General features: G+C 35.9%; 1 protein-coding gene across 1 annotated transcript in view; it reads right to left on the reverse strand.

Annotated features, from left to right (window-relative positions):
- DACH1 (dachshund family transcription factor 1) overlaps positions 1 to 19,424 on the reverse strand; it is a 463,451-nt gene that overhangs the window by 207,826 nt on the left and 236,201 nt on the right. The window contains exon 4 of the mRNA XM_040267265.1: positions 2,855 to 3,016. Within this exon, the coding sequence (XP_040123199.1) occupies positions 2,855 to 3,016 (162 nt within the window). The remainder of the gene's footprint in view (positions 1 to 2,854; positions 3,017 to 19,424) is intronic.

Raw genomic sequence — 19,424 nt, forward strand, 5'->3', positions numbered from 1 at the left:
CCCATTAGACTGTGTGCCCCGTGAGTGTTGAGACTATTAGGATTATTTTTGAGTTCCTAGAATAAGTTAAAATCAACCACACAACAAAATCCAAATGGTGTCACAGATGTCCCCAAACTTCCTCACAGGCATGAAGCTTAACAAATAATACCTAGCAGAGAGCATAGGAAAACAGGAGGAAACAGTTGACGGCTGAAAAAAGAGGAAGAAGGTGGTTTTCAAAAGGGCAAGCTGGAAGAAATAATCACAATAGCAAAAACAATACCCACACAACCAACCTTACAGATGACCAAAAGTGTGAGAAACAGACATTGTAATGAATAAAATGATAAACACTTGACTAATATGCTTTCCTTTAATTCTCATGATGTAGATACTATGTTTTATGCTATTTTTCAGATGTGGAATGTAAGGCTCAGAAAGTTCACATAACTTTCCAAAGTCACATAGCAGTTAAGAAGTGTTTAATAAGTCAAAGTCATTAGACACTTACCAAGAGGCAGGCACTGTCCTCAGAAGCAGCGAAAACTGCGCCTCGTTTTAAAGCAACTACTGTGATCTATGCAAACTCAACTCCCCCTCACCATTGCCCTGTACCTTCTCCCGCTCTACCCACTCCCTGCTCCAAACTCTGTTTCCCTGATCTCCAAGTAAAGAAGAAGGGAGCAAGGGGTATGCTCCAGAAGAATAATAAATCAAAAATTCTTAGAGGATAGTGGTATGTGAGAATAGAAGAAAAATGACAATGATAACATTTTGCCCCCAAACAGCTATAGATATATAAAACACATGATCTATGTGCCTTAGGGACTAATGGTAACACTAATGTTAACACAGTCTCAAAATATTAAGACCCTCTAGGAAAATTCAAATAAATACCCATTTCTGGTTCAAACTGGATGATACGTGTCAAAACTAAAAAGCGATATAAACTAGCAAGCAAATGCCTTAATGGAAGAAATTGATTTCTTCCAACTAACACACAGATTTAAACTGATTCTTGTTTAAGCCATTATGATAGTCTAGGTATCCAAATAATTATGGTAGGCACAAGGTGATCAGAAAGCAAATGTTATTTCATAATATTAAATGTTAAGAGTATGTCAATGCCTAATTATGTTCTCTTTATCTTATGCCTATTGGTTTCTCCAAAGCCAGTTTCTGCTCTGCTGCTCAGGAAATTTGACAGAGGTATAAAGTTTCAATATATTTTGTTCAAGTGTTATTACCCTGGCTAACTTAAAGATCCCTCCCCACAACACCAACTACCAACAATAAACCGCACTGAAGTCTTAACTCTCCTAAAATTTTGAAAACAATCCAAATTATGTTTTGGAACTGTAAGTATAATTTATAATGGCTAATTACTTGTTTTTTAAAGTGTTCAATTTTGCTTCATTTAATCGGTCAACGTCAAAGACCATTATGTTAAAACTGTGTGCAATCAATAGTTTTAAAAGATAATTATTCTTTCATTTTGCCTCAATAGTTTTTAACTTTTAAAAGTTTAAATTGAAGTGTATAAACTATAACCTAAAGAACCCACTGCCCTCTGTCTTCTTAATAGAAGCACCATAAATGTGAACATTGATGTTTCCTTTAGTTCTTTTCAATTTTTGTGCCACTTTTTAGCTTTCTTACACATCTTTCCATCCAAGTATTGCTACCATCTTCTTTATCATGCTCTCAAATCAAAGCCATTAACACTGCTCCTTTTCTTTCTCTTGCCTAGTTCTGATGAAAAAGTTCTCCTTTTCCTCTTCTGTACATTCCATTTTGGCATCACTAAAGCCATGGCATTTGTGTATGTGTTTTAAAATTACTTCTTAATATGTTACTCATATCTAGCACATGATCTCATGAACTGTTGTGAAAATGATTATCACTGAAGTCCACAGCATTCCTTCCTACACCTATACCTATACATCAGGGAACTGAAAGCAAGCAGATATTGATTATTTAAAGAGATAATCTGTTAAAATGCAGCACAGAAAAGAAACTCTAATTGAACCGCCAAACTTATTGCCTCCCTCATGAACATATATGCTGGATATAGTCTCTTGTATATATCTTGTAGCATCCAAATTTTTTATGTTACATTAAATTTTGAGCACGATTTCTATATTTTAAAGAAAAATAATTTGGTGAGGATAAAATTTTGTATCTCAAAAACAGAGATACAAAAGATATCATCAATAAAAATATAGCCCTCACTTGAAGTTTACTGACAAAATGAATTACCCAAAAGAATTCTGCAAAGATAAAGTTGTTTCTTTTATTTTAAACAGTGGCTATTAATTTCACTTTTCTCCACACCTCAAGAACAAAAAAGATCAAATTAAGAAATTGAAGTGGCATAGTTTAAATAAAAGAAATTGATAATGGTTGTATACAAAAAGTATTAATTATCAGCATAATTTTTATTCTTGGCAGCCAGCACATGAGAAGGTAAAGTTTATGTTTTGCTGCTAAGGCACATTTCTTCTGTGGTAACCAATGAATTAAAACTTAGTAGTGTGTGGTTTTGTTTGTAAATGTTCTTTTGTCACCTTGTATATAATCAATTATTTCAAAATTCTAACTAATAAAGCTTGTTTGTATTATGAAATATGTTAACTAAAATCTTATAGTAGGAGTTGCAGACTTAAAGTTAATTCTGACATTTAAAAATAATGTTGTCAATTATTTATTTAGAATACATGTTGTTAGGCTAATTGGTTTCTTCAAAAGATACACTATCTTCAAAGCTAAAAGGAACAAATTCTTGAATGGGTAGCCAATAGCTAGGTTCTGTAAAAGAAAGTCACTTAGTAACAAAATGATTACAGTAAGTTTCACTGAACAGAAAACTTACCAACACTTGAATTCATGTCCCCATTTTCAGAATCTGCTCCATGTTGGCTATTACTGGCATGATAGTTGCTCATAGCTTCTAATTTGATTTTTTTCACCTTCATTGCTTCGGCGATAGCTGCATTGGTAGCAGCGGCAGCTGCTGCAGCTGCTGCTGTCAAACCTTTAAAGAATAAATTAAAAATAAGGTAATGCAAATTCTGATTTTTCACATAAGAGTTCATGTACTTTATACAACACATATACAAACATATTGGAGTATCTGATTCCTTTATGCAATACTCTCATATCATATATTCATTCCCAATGAACCAATGACAGAACATTGATAGAATGGACAGAATGCTCTCCAAACTCCCACATCAGTATTAGCAGAAGCATAATTCGTACGTAGAAGAATAATAGTAGAAATAAGGCCAGAATTCTCTCTCAAACAACTCCATCTGAATATGTCATTCCCTGCCTGCTTCCAATGCTGTCTAGCTGCCTAATGAGGGCAAAAAAAATAACCTGCTTAACAATTCACCAAGCTTTTCACTAGACCTGGAAAGCTAGCTAATCACCCTAAATCTCCCTATTCTCATGCCTCACTCCCCCTGTGTTGAACTTGGCCCCAAGGCCCACATGTGCTCTGTGTCTTCAAGCCTGCACTTTCTCACAGACCATCGAATGTCCCAGATGACTCTTCTACTTCTCATCCTCCAGTATTCTAGTCCCAGAGTCAACCCTTCTAATCACTATGCCATGATATTTATCCATTTTGTCTCTGTTCACTAAGAAAATGACAGGTAAGAGTGATCATGAGGGGACTTCCCTGGAGGTCCAGTGGTTAAGAATCTGCTTGCAATGCAGGAGACAGCAGTTCGATCCCTAGTCAAGGAACTAAGATCCCACATACTATGGAGCAACTCAGCCCGTGTGCCGCAACTATTGAGCCTGCACACTCTGGAGCGTGCACTCAGAAGCTACTGTGCCTGCACACCACAGTGAAACAGCCCATGTGCCATAAGACATGATGAAGCCAAATAAATAAATAACCTTTGTTTTTAAAGGAGCGATCATGAAATTAGAAATAACAGTGAGACCAATATGGAAGAGCAGAAAGAGAAGTGTCAGCTTTAGGTACAGGCTCCAGGTATCCAGCAGAGGTTTCAGAGCAGTGTGAACTTCTAAGTCAATTCACTTCATCCTGACATTCTTCATCGCTTCCCTGGTGGCTTAGATGGTAAAGAATCTGCCTGCAATGCGGGACACCCAGGTTCGATTCCAGGGTCAGGAGGATTCCCTGGAGGAGGGCATGGCAATCCACTCCAGTATTTTTGTCTGGAGAATCCCATGGACAGAGAAGCCTAGCAGGCTATAGTCCATGGGGTCACAAATACCTGGACATGTCTGAGCACTACGTGAATGATTTCTCTTAACTTTAGAACTTTGGCGTCTATGAAAGGATATACCTTCCCACTGCCTTCATACTTTTTGCTATGGCTGCTTCAGAGCTGGCTACAGTGCTTCAGCCCGCTCTGAATTTATCTGTATGATTTATTTCCACTCACAGCTGGTGGATTAGAGACTGAACACCTCTCTCCTCCTTTTCCTCCCCACTAATCATCACTTCTAGTTACTACAGCAAATAAGTTACTGCCTCAGGAATTAAAGAAAGTTTTGTTTTTGTTTTCCCCTAGAAACCTCTGCTTTATTTCAGAGGTTAGGGGAAGACCTCACCTTTCCTTCAGATCCGACCAAAAACACCCTGACAACTTTCACCCCAATGCAACAAAACTTTCAGACTGGATCTTTGCATGACAAACTGAGAACCACCGCCTAAAAAGGCACTGGTCTGAACTAAAGGAATTCATCTGGGTCTGAACTGAACACTTATTGCCATTTAAGTCCCAACTTGAACAGATTCTCTCCTCTTCCTATGATTGAATTTACTCCCCAGTTACTCATTTCCTTCAAAGATGTTTCAGAACATTTTCTTTCCTGTTCTCTTAAAATTCTGTTTGTGTTTCCCAGAAAATCTCTCTTCCTCAATTTGCCTTGTCACCAGTGTGAACATCCCACTTGTCCTTTCCCTTTATTGCCTGGTGTTGTCCCATCTCCAATTTATGACACATCTTTATCTTTGATTTATGCAGCAGGTAAATCTTGTTCCATAGTATGCAAGTAAAAAAGAAAACCTACAACTTGAGATATGAGTGTTATTATTGGGTAGATCTGAATCAAGCTCAGTAGCATGAAACATAACTATGCATGATATGGCCTTACATAAGCTATAAAATCTTCTTAAGTATGTTTTCTTCATCTGTGAAGTCATCCTATTCACGAAGGGATAATAGAAGGATTAAATAATATAAACTGTGTGAAGAATGCCACATTATGTTTAGTAAAAATTAGGCAGGCCTTGTGTTCTAGTTTTTACTTTAGTAAGTCAAGCCCAGTCTTAGCTATGACTCCTGCAGGATATGATGAGCTGACCACATCCCCCTCAGCTCGAAGATACTAATTCTCCTTATCTGCCTGCATTAACCCTTGACTTTTAAAAATGCTCCAATAATTGTTTTATGAAAAGAGTACTTATGATACACTTCTATTTTTCCACTTGACATTTTTCTCCCCAAGTTTACATTTCTAATATAAATTCCAATAAATAGTTGTGTGTATGATACACATACATGCTATAACTTAACTATAATACTTTTTAAATATTCTATTTTCAGTATGGTTTCATGATGACAAGAAGAAAGCTATTACATTTGCAACAGTTGCTGATTTTAGTTCTACTAACTCACCTTGATGTTTGATGGGTCCTCAAATTTAATTCTTTAATAACTTTCCAATTCAGCCAATTTTCTCCATCTTTACTGGCTCTCCCTAGTACAAGCTGTCGCTACTTCTTCCATGGAGTATTGTAATTATTCTTAACAGCTTTTACTTTCTCTACTTTCAATCTCTTATGATTCCTGCAGCAGTCAACATAACCTTGTGAAAATGCAAATCCAATCCTGGCATTCAATGCCTGCTCTGGGGAGCAAGTTGGGTGCTTCATGTGTCTGTCAGGGCCCTTATGTGCTCAGTCCTCTGCTTCTCTGTGTGGCATTATCTTTCCACCAGGTTCCTTTTGCTCTCTGTGCTTCAGAAACATAGACATCTTTCGCATCTTCTAACAGACATTTCCTCTTTCAAATTAGACTCTGCACATGGTGTTCAAACTTTCTAGAAAAGCTGTCCAGTCCCATCCCCCAGACCTGTCCCTGCATCCGTCAGGGAGCAGGCTCAGGATCCTGACTCTTAAATCAGCTTCCTTAGTGATTCAGACAGGAAGTATATGCCTAAAATGTAGGAGACCCAAGTTCAATCCCTGAGTCATGAAGATCTCCTGGAGAAGGAAATGGCTAACCACACTAGTATTCTTGCCTGGATAATCCCATGTACAGAGAAGCCTGGCAGGCCCAGTTTACAGCCTTACAAAGAGTCGAACACGACTGAGTGACTAACATTTCACTTTTCCTTTTTCAGTGGAAGCAGGCTTAAGATTCTGACTCTTCAATCTACCTGGGAAAGAGCTCCAACACTTCAAGAATCAATCTAAGACTTGCTTATTTTAAAGAGCTGATTTTCCCCACCCTACTCCACAAGAGTAGAGGTTGTGTTCTCAGCTCTGTTGAATGAGAATTTGTCTTCTCTGTACATTAGAATCACTCACAGAGCTTTAAAACCATACAAAGAGCTGAGTTCTATCATCTGAGACTCTGGTTATTTTGAGTTGTATATTTGAGTTGAATTTATTGCTCCTTGGATTACTTTAATGTGAAATTTGAGAACACAAACTCAATACCTTAAACTTTTTTTTTTTTTGAGGGGGAGAGTGGGGAGAGGGATGTTGCTCAGGGGGTTAGTTAGGGCTGACTCCTCTAACTAGGTTATAACACCAAATTAATATAAGTATCTCAAACACTAAAGCCAAAGCCTGGCACAACTTGTATCTGAATGAAAAAAATGCTTCTGAAAATGGATTACCTGGAAAGCCACAAGAGAAATATGGGCATTATTTTGACAATATCGGGCTTCCCTGGTAGCTCAGCTGGTAAAGAATCCACCTGCAATGCAGAAGACCCCAGCTTGATTCATGGATCAGGAGGATCTGCTGAGGAAGGGATAGGCCACCCACTTCAGTATTCTTGAACTTCCCTGGTCCCTCAGCTTGTAAATAATCTGCCTGCAATGTGGGAGAACTGGGTTTGATTCCTGGGTTGGGAAAATCCCCTGGAGAAGGAAACAGCTACCCACTCCAGTATTCTGGCCTGGAGAACTCCATCGACAATACAGTCCATAGGGTCACAAACAGTGACCCTAAGCACAACACAACTAAGCGACTTTCACTTTGACAATATCAATGTATGCCGTTAAAAACACTTTATATATATTGCAGTCAATAAAAATATACTAAGAGTAGCAAATCTCATTAACTTAATAATAAGCATTTACTCTCCATTGCTGGAGACAATTACAAAAGTCTCACCTTCACTTCTGCACTTATTGCACTTTCTGGGGGCCTTGTCATAGCCCTTTCAAATCTCTAATGTAATTCTCAAATCCCCTCTGGCTTGCTGCCTCTAGTAAAAACTTACTTTAGAATATAGACAGTCACTTTAGAAAGAGGTCCCATTGTATATTTTGTTCCCTATTGAAGCTTCCTTTGAAAGAACAGTGTAACAAATTCACAAAAAAGCGCCAGTGTTTTGTTTATGTTTCATAGAGAATACACAGTGTTAAAACTCTTCCTGTGTAATCAAGAATGGTTTGCTAGTGCAACATGCATGGACCTAGAGATTAACACAATAAGTGAAGTAAATCAGGCAAAGACAAATATCATATGATATCACTTATATGTGGAAATAAAAAATGATACAAATAAACTTATTTACAAAACATTCTCACAGACTTAGAAAACAAACTATGGTGACCAAAGGAGAAACTTTGGGGGAAGGATAAACTAGGATTTCGGAATTAATGGATACACATTACTGTATATAAAACAGAAAAACAACAAAGACCTAGCATATAGCACAGGGAACTATATTCAATAGCTTATAATAGCTTATAATGGGAAGGAATATGAAAAAATATAAATATGCTTATATATGTATATAACTGAATCACTTTGCTGTATACCTGAAGCTAACAAAACATTGTAAATCAACTATATCCAATATGAAATAATTTAAAAAAGAATGGTCTGCTTGTGTAAACACTGGTAATCCATAACATTTACCACATACTTTTTCTCCCTGTGTAAGCTTTTCCTACTTAGAACTCTTTCCACTTGCCTCATATTCAGATTTCATGATATTCTCCAATATCCCACCCTGAAATAGCGTGTTTATGACTGCTTTTAACTCTTCCCAAACAAAACAAGTCATTTTTTTCCCAAAGAACTAGGTAGTCCAGTTTCTTGAAGTGATAATCTATATCAAATAGAGCTGCAGAGCATGGTGAAGTGGAAGATTATCTTCCCTGGGGCCGTATTCACGGAATCTATCTCTGAGATGGGCTTCCCGCATAGCTCAGTTGGTAAAGAATCCACCTGCAATGTGGGAGACCCCGGTTCCATTCCTGGGTCGGAAAGATCCCTTGGAGAAGGGGGTAGGCTACCCATCCCAGTATCCTTGGGCTTCCCTTGTGGCTCAGTTGGTAAAGAATCCACCCGCAATGGGAGATCTGGGTTTGATCCCTTGGTTGGGAGGATTGTATAGTCCATGGCGTTGCAAAGAGTCAGACATAACTGAGCGACTTTCACTTTTCATTTCTGAGAGATGGACTGAAAAATCTGTATTTTTATCTTTCAATAAGTTGATTCTCTGCCCTTAGGTTATTTGATGACAATAATATACCATATTAAAGTGTGGCTGCATTTTACAATAAAAGCTTATTAGCCTGGTAGTGGTTTTTGAAAGTGAGTATAGTTAAGAATCAACAAGGTGAGACACTGCAATGGATTTTGAAAGTGAGTATAGTTCAGAACCAACAAGGAAACTTGTTAAAATACAAAATTAGGATGACTCAATAATCAGGATCTGAGACACACTGCTGTAGACTCAGACTCAGAACTGTAGGTTCAGACTTTGGAAAATTGAGTCTTCTATGCCTGTAGCTTAGCACAGCAGAAGCAAAGAGGTCAGCCAGGTAACGCTGCACTTCTGTGTGATATAACTGCAGTAGTCGTGTACGGGATTAAGTCAACCAACCATTTACATTGACAAATCTATTTGGTATATACAGTAACTGTTAACCAAAGAGCTTGAGTAACTTCTCCTGATTCTTCAATCACGTAGAATTTTTATCGGATTTCTTTCTCTCATTGGGGGAAAAGTTGTGTGTGTGTGTGTGCACGCACACACGTGTGCAGGTGCACAGTGAAGAAACAAATAAATGAATAAAGAATCTCTCTCTCCCACTAAAGAAAGATTAAATCATCTGTTTTACTTCCTGAAATTTTATTTTTATACGCCCCAAGAACAATCATAGTATTTTATACACAAAGATCAAAACATGCACTAAACTGTGTAGTCAAATATAGTGTAAATTTATTTTATTTTAAAATATTTTAAACCCTATTTTATCGTCATCAATGGGGAGACTTTAATGTGTGCTTAAAACTCTGTCACTGATAAAATAATGTATTGGAGGACAGTTTTTGTGTTTTTTTTTTAATTTTCCTTCAGAGAAAGGATAATAAGTCATGCATACATTGTGCAATTCCTAGACCCTATATTGGCCCTCAGAAAAGGGACTGTGAATCAAACTTCAGTTAAAATCCATAGGCCTTAGAACATGAAGAGATTTTTTTTTTCTATCTGATCTTTATAAACTCTCACTTACAAAAGAAGGAGCATATTTTTACACAGCATTTGGAAATACAGCTTGTCATATTAGCGTTTGAATTACACTACAAACTCATTACTGTGGGCTCCATTCTGTTTACTCCTTCAGAGCAAATTCTATATTATCTTTTACCTAGCTATTGTTAGATTTTTTTTAATCTTGGCTTATAGGTTTCTTTTCATAATACTTTTATTTCTTGAGGCACTATTAAAATATTTTAAAGTTCTTTTTGAAAAAGTGACTGACATGGGAATTACTAGTTATCTAAACTCACTATCATAGAAGAGTAAACATATGGTGGCTGAAAGAAACACTTTAAAGAGTCATACAAACTTTGGACAACATTTTTATGAAATAATGCAGTAAGTTATGTAACTCCTAAGCCTTCAAAATTCCTATCTTTAAAACAGAGATACCAGTTCCAATCAGTAGTATTGTGAGGAATAAAGGTAAAATAATGCACACAACAGCTAAACCCTCTGCAAATGGTAGTAAATATTTTCAAATAACCCATAAAATCCAGCACACTTTTATTTAGTTTTACATTTGTTCAATTATTCACAAAATGCAAATATGACAAAAGCTATCCAACAGTGTAGGGTTAGAATCTAGCTATTTGACAAATAGACACCTGAAAATCATGCTTCTATCCAATCTTTTGACTTAGTAGTCTATGTCAATCCAAGTTATCATAAAATCATTAACTTTCCACTCTGTGCTATATTGATACAAAGCCTTTGCTACTTCAAATTCAATATCCAATATCCAATCCATGGGTTTATCATTTGGAAGAGAAGCAGGCATTATTATTGCTTAAGAGCCTTTTCCTTGCAAAGATAGCATTTTCTTTTTGCTCTCAAATTTTATCAAAAGAGCTTTCAAATACTTCAAATACTGTTATACATTCCTGACTGCTCTCTCGAAAAAGGGAAAAGTACCCCCATTCTATTTATTTCAAATAAGTTAGTATCCCTAGTTATAAAGAGCAGATTACAACTATAGATTATAAATATCAATAAAAGAGACATATTGCTGTCAAATTCTTTCTCTGATCTGTTTGTTTTCTCATTAACTTGAAAGGTCTAATCTTTGATCTTTGGTTTCAAAGACAACAAGATGACTTCCAAATGTTTGATACGTTGTCTACTTTTACATCACATTCCATATAAAATGTATTTTCCAAGACTTAATGGCTAAATAAAATTAGTTATAAGCAAGAGATAGTAAGCATTCAAAGTTTCCATATGATAGACTTTTTATGAGTCTGTCACTTTACCCAAACTTAGGGGAAAAAAACACTTTAACATGCACTCATTTCTAGCCAATGGTAGTTATTATTAATATTCTGGAATTGATAAGTTATTTATGTCTGGCATTCTTCCTACTGATTATTCAGAGAGACAGGCGGCTTATAAATATCTCATCACTCCACCGTCACAGAAATTTCATCGACAGTGCTCATGCACAGCTATTAGCAATATGAATCTAACCATTACAAGAAGGAAGAAAATCGAACATGTGGCATTAATACGCAGTCCTGGTTCCTAACCATCTGATAGGCAGATGGTGTGAAGCGGATTCTCCAGCTGAAATGAGGGGGCACATCATTTAAAACCTTGTTTGCATTCTAACTGATATCAGTGCCATATTGATATACATGATACATCATGGCAGTATTTGAACAATCTAGTTTGTTTCAGTCATAAATGTTTACAACCTTGGTTTTTTTTAATCTTATAAGCATGTTCAGAAGAGTGTATTTTTAATTTATGAAACCTATTGTTTACTTCTGTTGAATTAGAAGATTAGAGAAAGCAAGAATATTAAATTACCTCAACCAGAGCAATATAACCAAGACAGATGAATAAAGTGTTTTTCTATTTTCAATAAGATAGTTAGTAAAGGAATTTTAAAATTAGCCCAGGCACTTTGTGCATTAATTCATTTATTCATTTAAGCCTTCTAGGTGTTTCTCCCCCAAGTGGCATACAGAGATACTTAATGCTTTACATAGTCATTCATTTAAAATTTTCGATGTGTGCAATTAATTTTGTCCAACAATTTGATTCAGAAAGTAAAACATCAAAAAGCATAGCTCATTTCAACAGTCATTACTGTGAAGTAATCTTTCTGCTCCTGACAGGTCCTATAGACTTTTTGCAAAACTCTATTGAAGGTGCACTGTAAGCTCCATATGAGTCTGAATTACAACTCAATTGAAATCACTCCAAGTCTTAGAAGAACTCTTGGCTCAATATAACAACTTGAAAACACCAGTACCTTTTTTCCACTCTGTCTTCTTCCTATCCTTATTTAAATGCCAGCTGTCTTAAAAACTGAAACTAATTTTCACAGTTATTTTATTTCTCAATACTTTCTATTAAATGGAAATTATGATTGAAATATGTCTGTCCTCACCATTAAATGATTAGAAAACAGAAATGATAAGCAATTAGAATAAGTAACTTTATTGTAAAGCAGGAGAGGCTGAAGATTTTTAACGTGAGTTTTTCTCCTAAGGTACATTAGAAAAGAAAAATTGGTCTTTGAGACTGTTAATGTAAACAGTCACTATACCAGTTTCCAGTTTTCAATTGGTTAAATTAGATTTTTAAATGTTTGGATTAACAACAAAAAATCTACTAATTTGGAGAAATATACAGGAAGTGTATTATAATCTTGATAATGACTAGTAAATCAAGTATACATCAAGTTTAGCTTTCTTTACTGATTAGCTTGAAATCTGCAGCCTCACAGAGTTTACAAAGTAACAGCAGTAGTGAAGTCAGAGGGAGTGAATCCCATGGGGATGTCATTTGGCCACATGTAAAATCACTGAGAAATTTTCATGGAAGTTTTTGAAACACTCAACTTCTAAACACTAACCCATAGAATCAGGCTGAAACAGAATCGATTCAAATGTTTAAATTACTATGATTTAAAATAAGAAAATATGCAATTTTTGGAAGTTAAACCTGACACAATGTTTTGAATATAAAACTTTTACTTCTACTCCATCTGTTAACATTACCACCTTTAGAAAAATATTTAACAGACACTTGGAATCTGGACTTGTCACACACAGAGAAGAGAAAGACTTTATCTACTGCAACTCTTTTATTTTACTGATGATGCAATTTAGGGGCACCTAGGTTAATCATTTCTGTAAAGTTACACCATTAAATAATGATAGAGTAATCCCAATTCCCCTAACTCCATCTTCAGTACTACCCACACTGACTCTGTCCATAAATCTAAAAAAAAATTACAGAATACAGTAAACTGTGGAATCATTGAAGGAAAATGAAAGCTGTTTGGTTAAGTAGCTTATGGATTGCATAGGAAGTCAAAGTTATAGACACAGATAATATCACAAGTATAAGTTAACCTCACTTAACAACCTAATATAAATGTTCATTTGTGATTCCATTTTATAAATTTTAGAATCTATTTGTCATGAAAAAATGATCATTCAACTTCCTTTTTGTTCAGTCACTAAGTCACGTCCAACTCTGTGACCCCATGGACTGCAGCACACCAGGCTTCCCGGTCCTTCACAATCTCCTGGAGTTCGCTTAAACTCATGTTCGTTGAGTCGGTGACATCTCATCTTCAGTTGCCCCCTTCTCTTCTTGCTCTCAATCTTTTCCAGCACCAGGGTCTTTTCCAATGAGTCGGCTCTTTATTAGGGGGGCCAAAGTATTGGAGCTTCAGTATCAGTCCTTTTAATGAATATTCAGGTTTGATTTGCTTTAGGATTGACTTTCAACTTTTAGAATTGACATTCAACTTTGTGCACAAAACTTTTAACCTGTACTACTGATTAAATATATTGTTCATAACATTACCCTGAGTCTTATATTTTAAATACAGAGTAACAAGAAATAGAAGAAAAGCAAATAACTTATTTTCCTCTCTCTATCTTGAATACAGAACTGACAAAAAAAAAAAAAGAGGTAATCTTTGTCTTGAATTGTCAATAAATTGCTCTTATTTCATTATTCCATTCTCCACTAAACTGGGCATTAGAAGTTCTCACATTTGTCTATGGCCCAATATTTCTTACTACCTACCTGACTCGTTACCAGATTACAAAAAGCCTTGACCCCAAGCAGGTGGCTCTTACCAACCTGAGAGTAACTGACAGTATTAACATTCTGAAAGGATATTTTTATAAGAGACCACTTATCAATATATCGGTAACAGTTCAGGCAGGTAATAAGTGAAAAGAGAAATCGGTGTCATAAATTTAATTTCCTGTCAAAGAGTCACCTCACTGGCACTTTAGTCTAAGGATAATCTTTCCACTTGTTTTCTACTTTTCTCAACACCATGTAAATCCTCTGCTAAATCCTTTGATACTTCAATAAGTCTCTCTTTTTTTCTTTTTCTAGAATCATGGTAACATGCAGGGTTCTCAGTGTATGATTGTTGATGTAGAGAGGAGGAGATGAGAAAAAGTTATGAGAGAAGTGATTGTTTTGACATGTAAGTCTTGTCTGTGGGAGTTATCCAATGAGATAAATAACTGGAGACAATGTAATCGTAAAGTTTTTTTGATGCAGTAATATAAACCTTTTTAAAGTAAAAAAGACTCAAGAAATACATATATATATATAGCTTTACACACATATATATAAATGCATTATTATACACACACACACACACACACACACACACACATAGGGAGGCCTGGTGTGCTGCGATTCATGGGGTCACAAAGAGTCAGACACGACTGAGCGACTGAACTGAACTGAACTGAAGTGATACAGATATAGATGGGCTTCCCTGGTGGCTCAGTAGTAAAGAATCACCTGCAACACAGGAAGTGTACATTGGATCCCTGGGTCAGGAAAATACCCTGTAGAAGGAAAGAACAACCCACTCCCATATTCTTGCCTGGGATCCCATGGACAGAAGAGCTTGGCAGGCTGCAGTGCATGGAGATGCAAAAGAGTCAGACACGACTTAGCAACTAAACAACAACATACAACATATACATATATATATAATATATATATAATTATATATAATGTATATTAAAATATATATATATAATGACACACACACACTTTCTAAATAGAGGTCAGGATCTGAGTTAAGAACAATATATAGCCATGTTCATGGAATAAAAATAAAGTAGGAAATGGCAGCCCACTCCAGTATTCTTGCCTGGAGAATCCCATGGACAGAGGAGCCTGGCAGGCCATGGTCCATAGGGTCGCAGAGAGATACGACTAAAGCAACTAAGCACACACTGATTAACAATAGGATAGGAATGGAAAGACTATCTGAAGCAATATATTCTTCACACTTTTGTCATTAGGTTCTTATATTTATTCCATCATATCATTGAATCTCCATATTCAGCCAATCGGTAATGTATTTTTCTTACATGATTTCAAGAAAAATATGAATGGTGATAGCTCAATTGTAGTGTTTGGAAAAGTAGGGTTTTGGTTGCTGCTTTAAAGCTGGACTATGGAAAAGAATAATTCTGATTAATTCAGAAAAATAGATACTTCCATGTGACAAGGAAGATCAAAAAAATATAGCTCTTCGATCATAACTTCAAATTATTCATCCTTCTCTAGAGGGTGGCGGGAAGCCTTTATCATGGCATGCTTTTGTAGTCATAGTCATGATATTTAATTTTCTTAGTGTAATTTAGACCAGTTACTTATAATGTATGATTTTGAGACAATCTTATACTTTATTGTTCAAGAAATAAATGCTATCTATGTTCAAAACTGATGCTTTTGAACTGTGGTGCTGGAGAAGACTCCTGAGAGTCCCTTGGACTGCAAGGAGATCAAACCAGTCCATTCTGAAGGAGATCAGCCCTGGGATTTCTTTGGAAGGAATGATGCCAAAACTGACACTCCAGTACTTTGGCCACCTCATGCAAAGAGTTGACTCACTGGAAAAGACTCTGATGCTGGGAGGGATTGGGGGCAGGAGAAGAAGGGGACGACAGAGGATGAGATGGCTGGATGGCATCACCGACTCGATGGACATGATTTTGGGTGAACTCCGGGAGTTGGTGGTGGACAGGGAGGCCTGGCGTGCTGCAATTCATGAGGTTGCAAAGAGTCGGACATGACTGAGCGACTGAACTGAACCGAACCGATGTTCAAAATGATTTCCCCTTTGAGGTTTGATTAGTATAAATCCAGCTCACCTATGAAAAGAGCAAGTGTATGTTGAGGAAAATTACCAACAGTTGGCATTACATTATTCACTTCTTTCTCTCTTTTTGCTTTTTTGCTGCAAAAATCATTACAACAGAAAGAGATATCTAATTTCTAATATGGCAAGAAATGCAAGTCTTTTGTACATTCCAATAAAACCTTTCACTTTATTTCAAAACAATAATAATTTAGAGGAAATGTTCCATTTTCCTTACATCTCTTCATTTATGAGTGAAGTTTGCCATTGGACTGATCCAATGGCTTCTCTTGACCTAATTTATGTTGTACCATGAGATTCTATTAAAAGAAACTAAATCACTGCAGTAGATTTATTCACCTTAAATAATTTAAGCTAATTGAAAAAGAACCAAACTGAAACTAAAACACTTCTCTCAAGCATCCAACTTCTGCATATCAATTAGTAATTTAAACAACCAGCTAATCATAACAGCTTCATGTAAAACATGGGCCTGTGCTGTGTACACATTTCTGTACTTTCATGAAGCTGAAGAAAGAAAGAAATGTCAAATTTGAATCTGAAATCATATGTATCTATTCTGGAGTCATTCAGTTCAGCCACTCAGTTGTGTCTGATTCTTTGCAACCCAATGGACTGCAGCACACCAGGCTTCCCTGTCCATCACCAACTCCCAGAACCTACTCAAACTCATGTCCATCACATCAGTGATGCCATCCAACCATCTCATCCTCTGTTATCCTCCTCTCCTCCTGCCTTCAATCTTTCCCAGCATCAGGGACTTTCCCAATTAGTCAGTTCTTCCCATCTGGGGGCCAAACTATTGAAGTTTCAACTTCAGCATCAGTCCCTCCAATGAATATTCAGGACTGATATCCTTTAGGATGGACTGGTTGCATTTCCTTGCAGTGCAAGGGACTCTCAAGAGTCTTCTCCAACACCACAGTTCAAAAGCATCAATTCTTTGGCGCTCAGCTTTCTTTATAGTCCCACTCTGGAGTCATTAGGCAATTCCAATAAAATATTTTCACTGATGGATTTGAGACTTTTCTCAATTTACCCAAACAATTTTGAAAAGAACACATGGCAAAATGAGAGAAATATCTGGAAAATTATATCTAATCACTCATCTGGCAACACATATGGCATTTCAAAATTATACCATACCTTAAGCAAAACAAAATTTAAAACATTACTGTTATTCACAAAAGTTACTTTTTCATAACCAACAGAAACTGAACTCCTATGGGTTTAAAAATTAAGGATCTAGTCTAATATTACTATAATTATATAGTGTTTTTCTCACACTTCTTGTTGGTAAAAGTTATCAAATATCAATTTAAGTTATGTTAATAGTAGCTTATCAAGTTATTGCAAATTATACTATGTTAATTGTCCCATCATTATAGAACTCCATTTGTAAAAGCAATGGTCATTTTTCTCATGCAATTATTTATTTTATAATTCAGCCTTTGTTAATACCTGGAGTGTGTGGCCTAATCACTCATAAGACAGTTTTACAAAGAATTACAAAGCTTTTTGCAGTATTTTTGCCATACATCTTCCTTCTGAGAATTAGAAAATTCAAACATAACTTTATCTTGGAAGTAAAGCTTTTTGAAATATTGCTAAAGTGCATATTGAATAAAGACAACACACTTAAGCGGACTTTCCCCCCTTTAAACAGCATTCATCTTTTCAAAAGCAATAGATTCTCAGTCCACACGGAGTCTACTGCATTATTCATTTCATGTGCAACCTCATGCTGGACCATAAATTGTTACTTTATCTAATCAAAGGAGACTTAACTCTACAGAAGGTCAAAGGTTTAATTTTGTAAAGTATTATCTTACGCTATGAGTTTAACCGAAAAATAGAAGAAGAAAAACAGCCAAGAAACTAGTAATAAATGAACCTTTATTGCCTCAGGCATTGGCCTAGTTAATAAACTTTCATTGAAGGTTTCTTTCAACTGTTACGGACAATGAGAGGAAAAAAATCTTAAATTACAGCCATGTGTGACTTTTAAAGCAGTCATTCTTTTTTATCTCAACCTCCCTAGCTCAGGAGGAAAAAAAGACAAAGAAAGATTGTCTTCGATCTCTTAACCAAAAATGTATGTTTCTAAACAGATGAAAAAGTGCAGATAAACTTTTCTAAAAGCAGAGGTCAGCTTTGAACAATATAAAAAAATGCATTCTTTAGGTGTTGAATCTTAGTGAACAATCTCTCTAGCTAAATGTAAAACTACAAGAAGGAGGAAGAAGACAAGCTGTTTCTGCAAAATATAACTCTTAAATTGGGTCTTCTACTTAGCAAAATATGATGCTTTATTATATCACCATTAGTGCACAATATTCACCGTAGATTTAAAATTAATTAAATATACTATAAATAAGTACATTATTTATGTGCTGTCTGCCCTGTTTTAGACAAAAAAAAAAAAAAAAACAGCTTCCATTTTCAGAATCAAATACACTTAGAAGCTAAATAATTCATGCTATTGTTAAGCAATTCAAATTTTTAAGAAGTCTATTTAGCTGACACTCTCAACCAATAATCATTCATGAGTAGTTTTTTTTTTTTTTCATTATTTTCTAGAGAAGAAAATGAACTGAATTCTTCTGAATTAATATTCCCTTTTTTGTCTGAGATGTGTACTGCTACCCCGGTGCTTGCTCTTTTGATTTCCATTGGCATGGAATACTTCTTTCCATCCTCTCACTTTCAGTCTGTAGGTATCCCTAGATCTGAAGTGGGTATGTATAACTGAACTATGCTGCTGTACACCTGAAACTAACAAAATATTATAAATCAACTATACCCCAACATAAAATTAAAAGTTAATTAAAAAAATAACTTTTTTTTTTTAGGAAGCACTATACTGAGCATAAAAGTTATTATGACCTTGATGACAATATCTTTATCTCCATACCACAGCATAAATAAGATAGATTCTCACATCACCAAAAGGGTTCACCTAAGCTGTGAGAAAGGAAAGATGCCATCTTTTGCATTTTACTTTAGATATCCTAAAACACAAGGGGAAGAGGCCTGGCTTGATACTCTGAACTGGACACCCCGACTAGATTCTATTCACAAAGCACATCTCTCTCAGCAGGGCACCCAACCCTGTTCCCACCTGGCAGCATATGGACAGAATTGGGCTGTACTTCATTCTAAGAACATGTCCCCAGGACGCTTTCTTGGGCCACCTTTGAATCCAAACATGATAGCTGCTTACACCAGCATGACCACGTAAAAGTGGGACCAGGGTCCCCACTAAGAAATACACTTCACACAGCTGGGAGACATTGAGTTCTCCTAGGGTCGAGGATGTAAACGCGTTCACAGTAGCAGCTTTGCTTCTTTACTATATTTACCTATAAGAGAAAGAGAGACTAAGGAGAGAAAAGGAAACCTAAAAATTAAAGATGTTTTATCATGAATTCTGAATGGAAAAAAAAGGAAAAAGTCAGATTATTGGCATAAAAGTTGAGGATAAAAACATAGTTCTT

The sequence above is a fragment of the Oryx dammah genome, unplaced genomic scaffold, assembly GCF_014754425.2.
Source record: "Oryx dammah isolate SB20612 unplaced genomic scaffold, SCBI_Odam_1.1 HiC_scaffold_24, whole genome shotgun sequence".
Classification (NCBI taxonomy): domain Eukaryota; kingdom Metazoa; phylum Chordata; class Mammalia; order Artiodactyla; family Bovidae; genus Oryx; species Oryx dammah.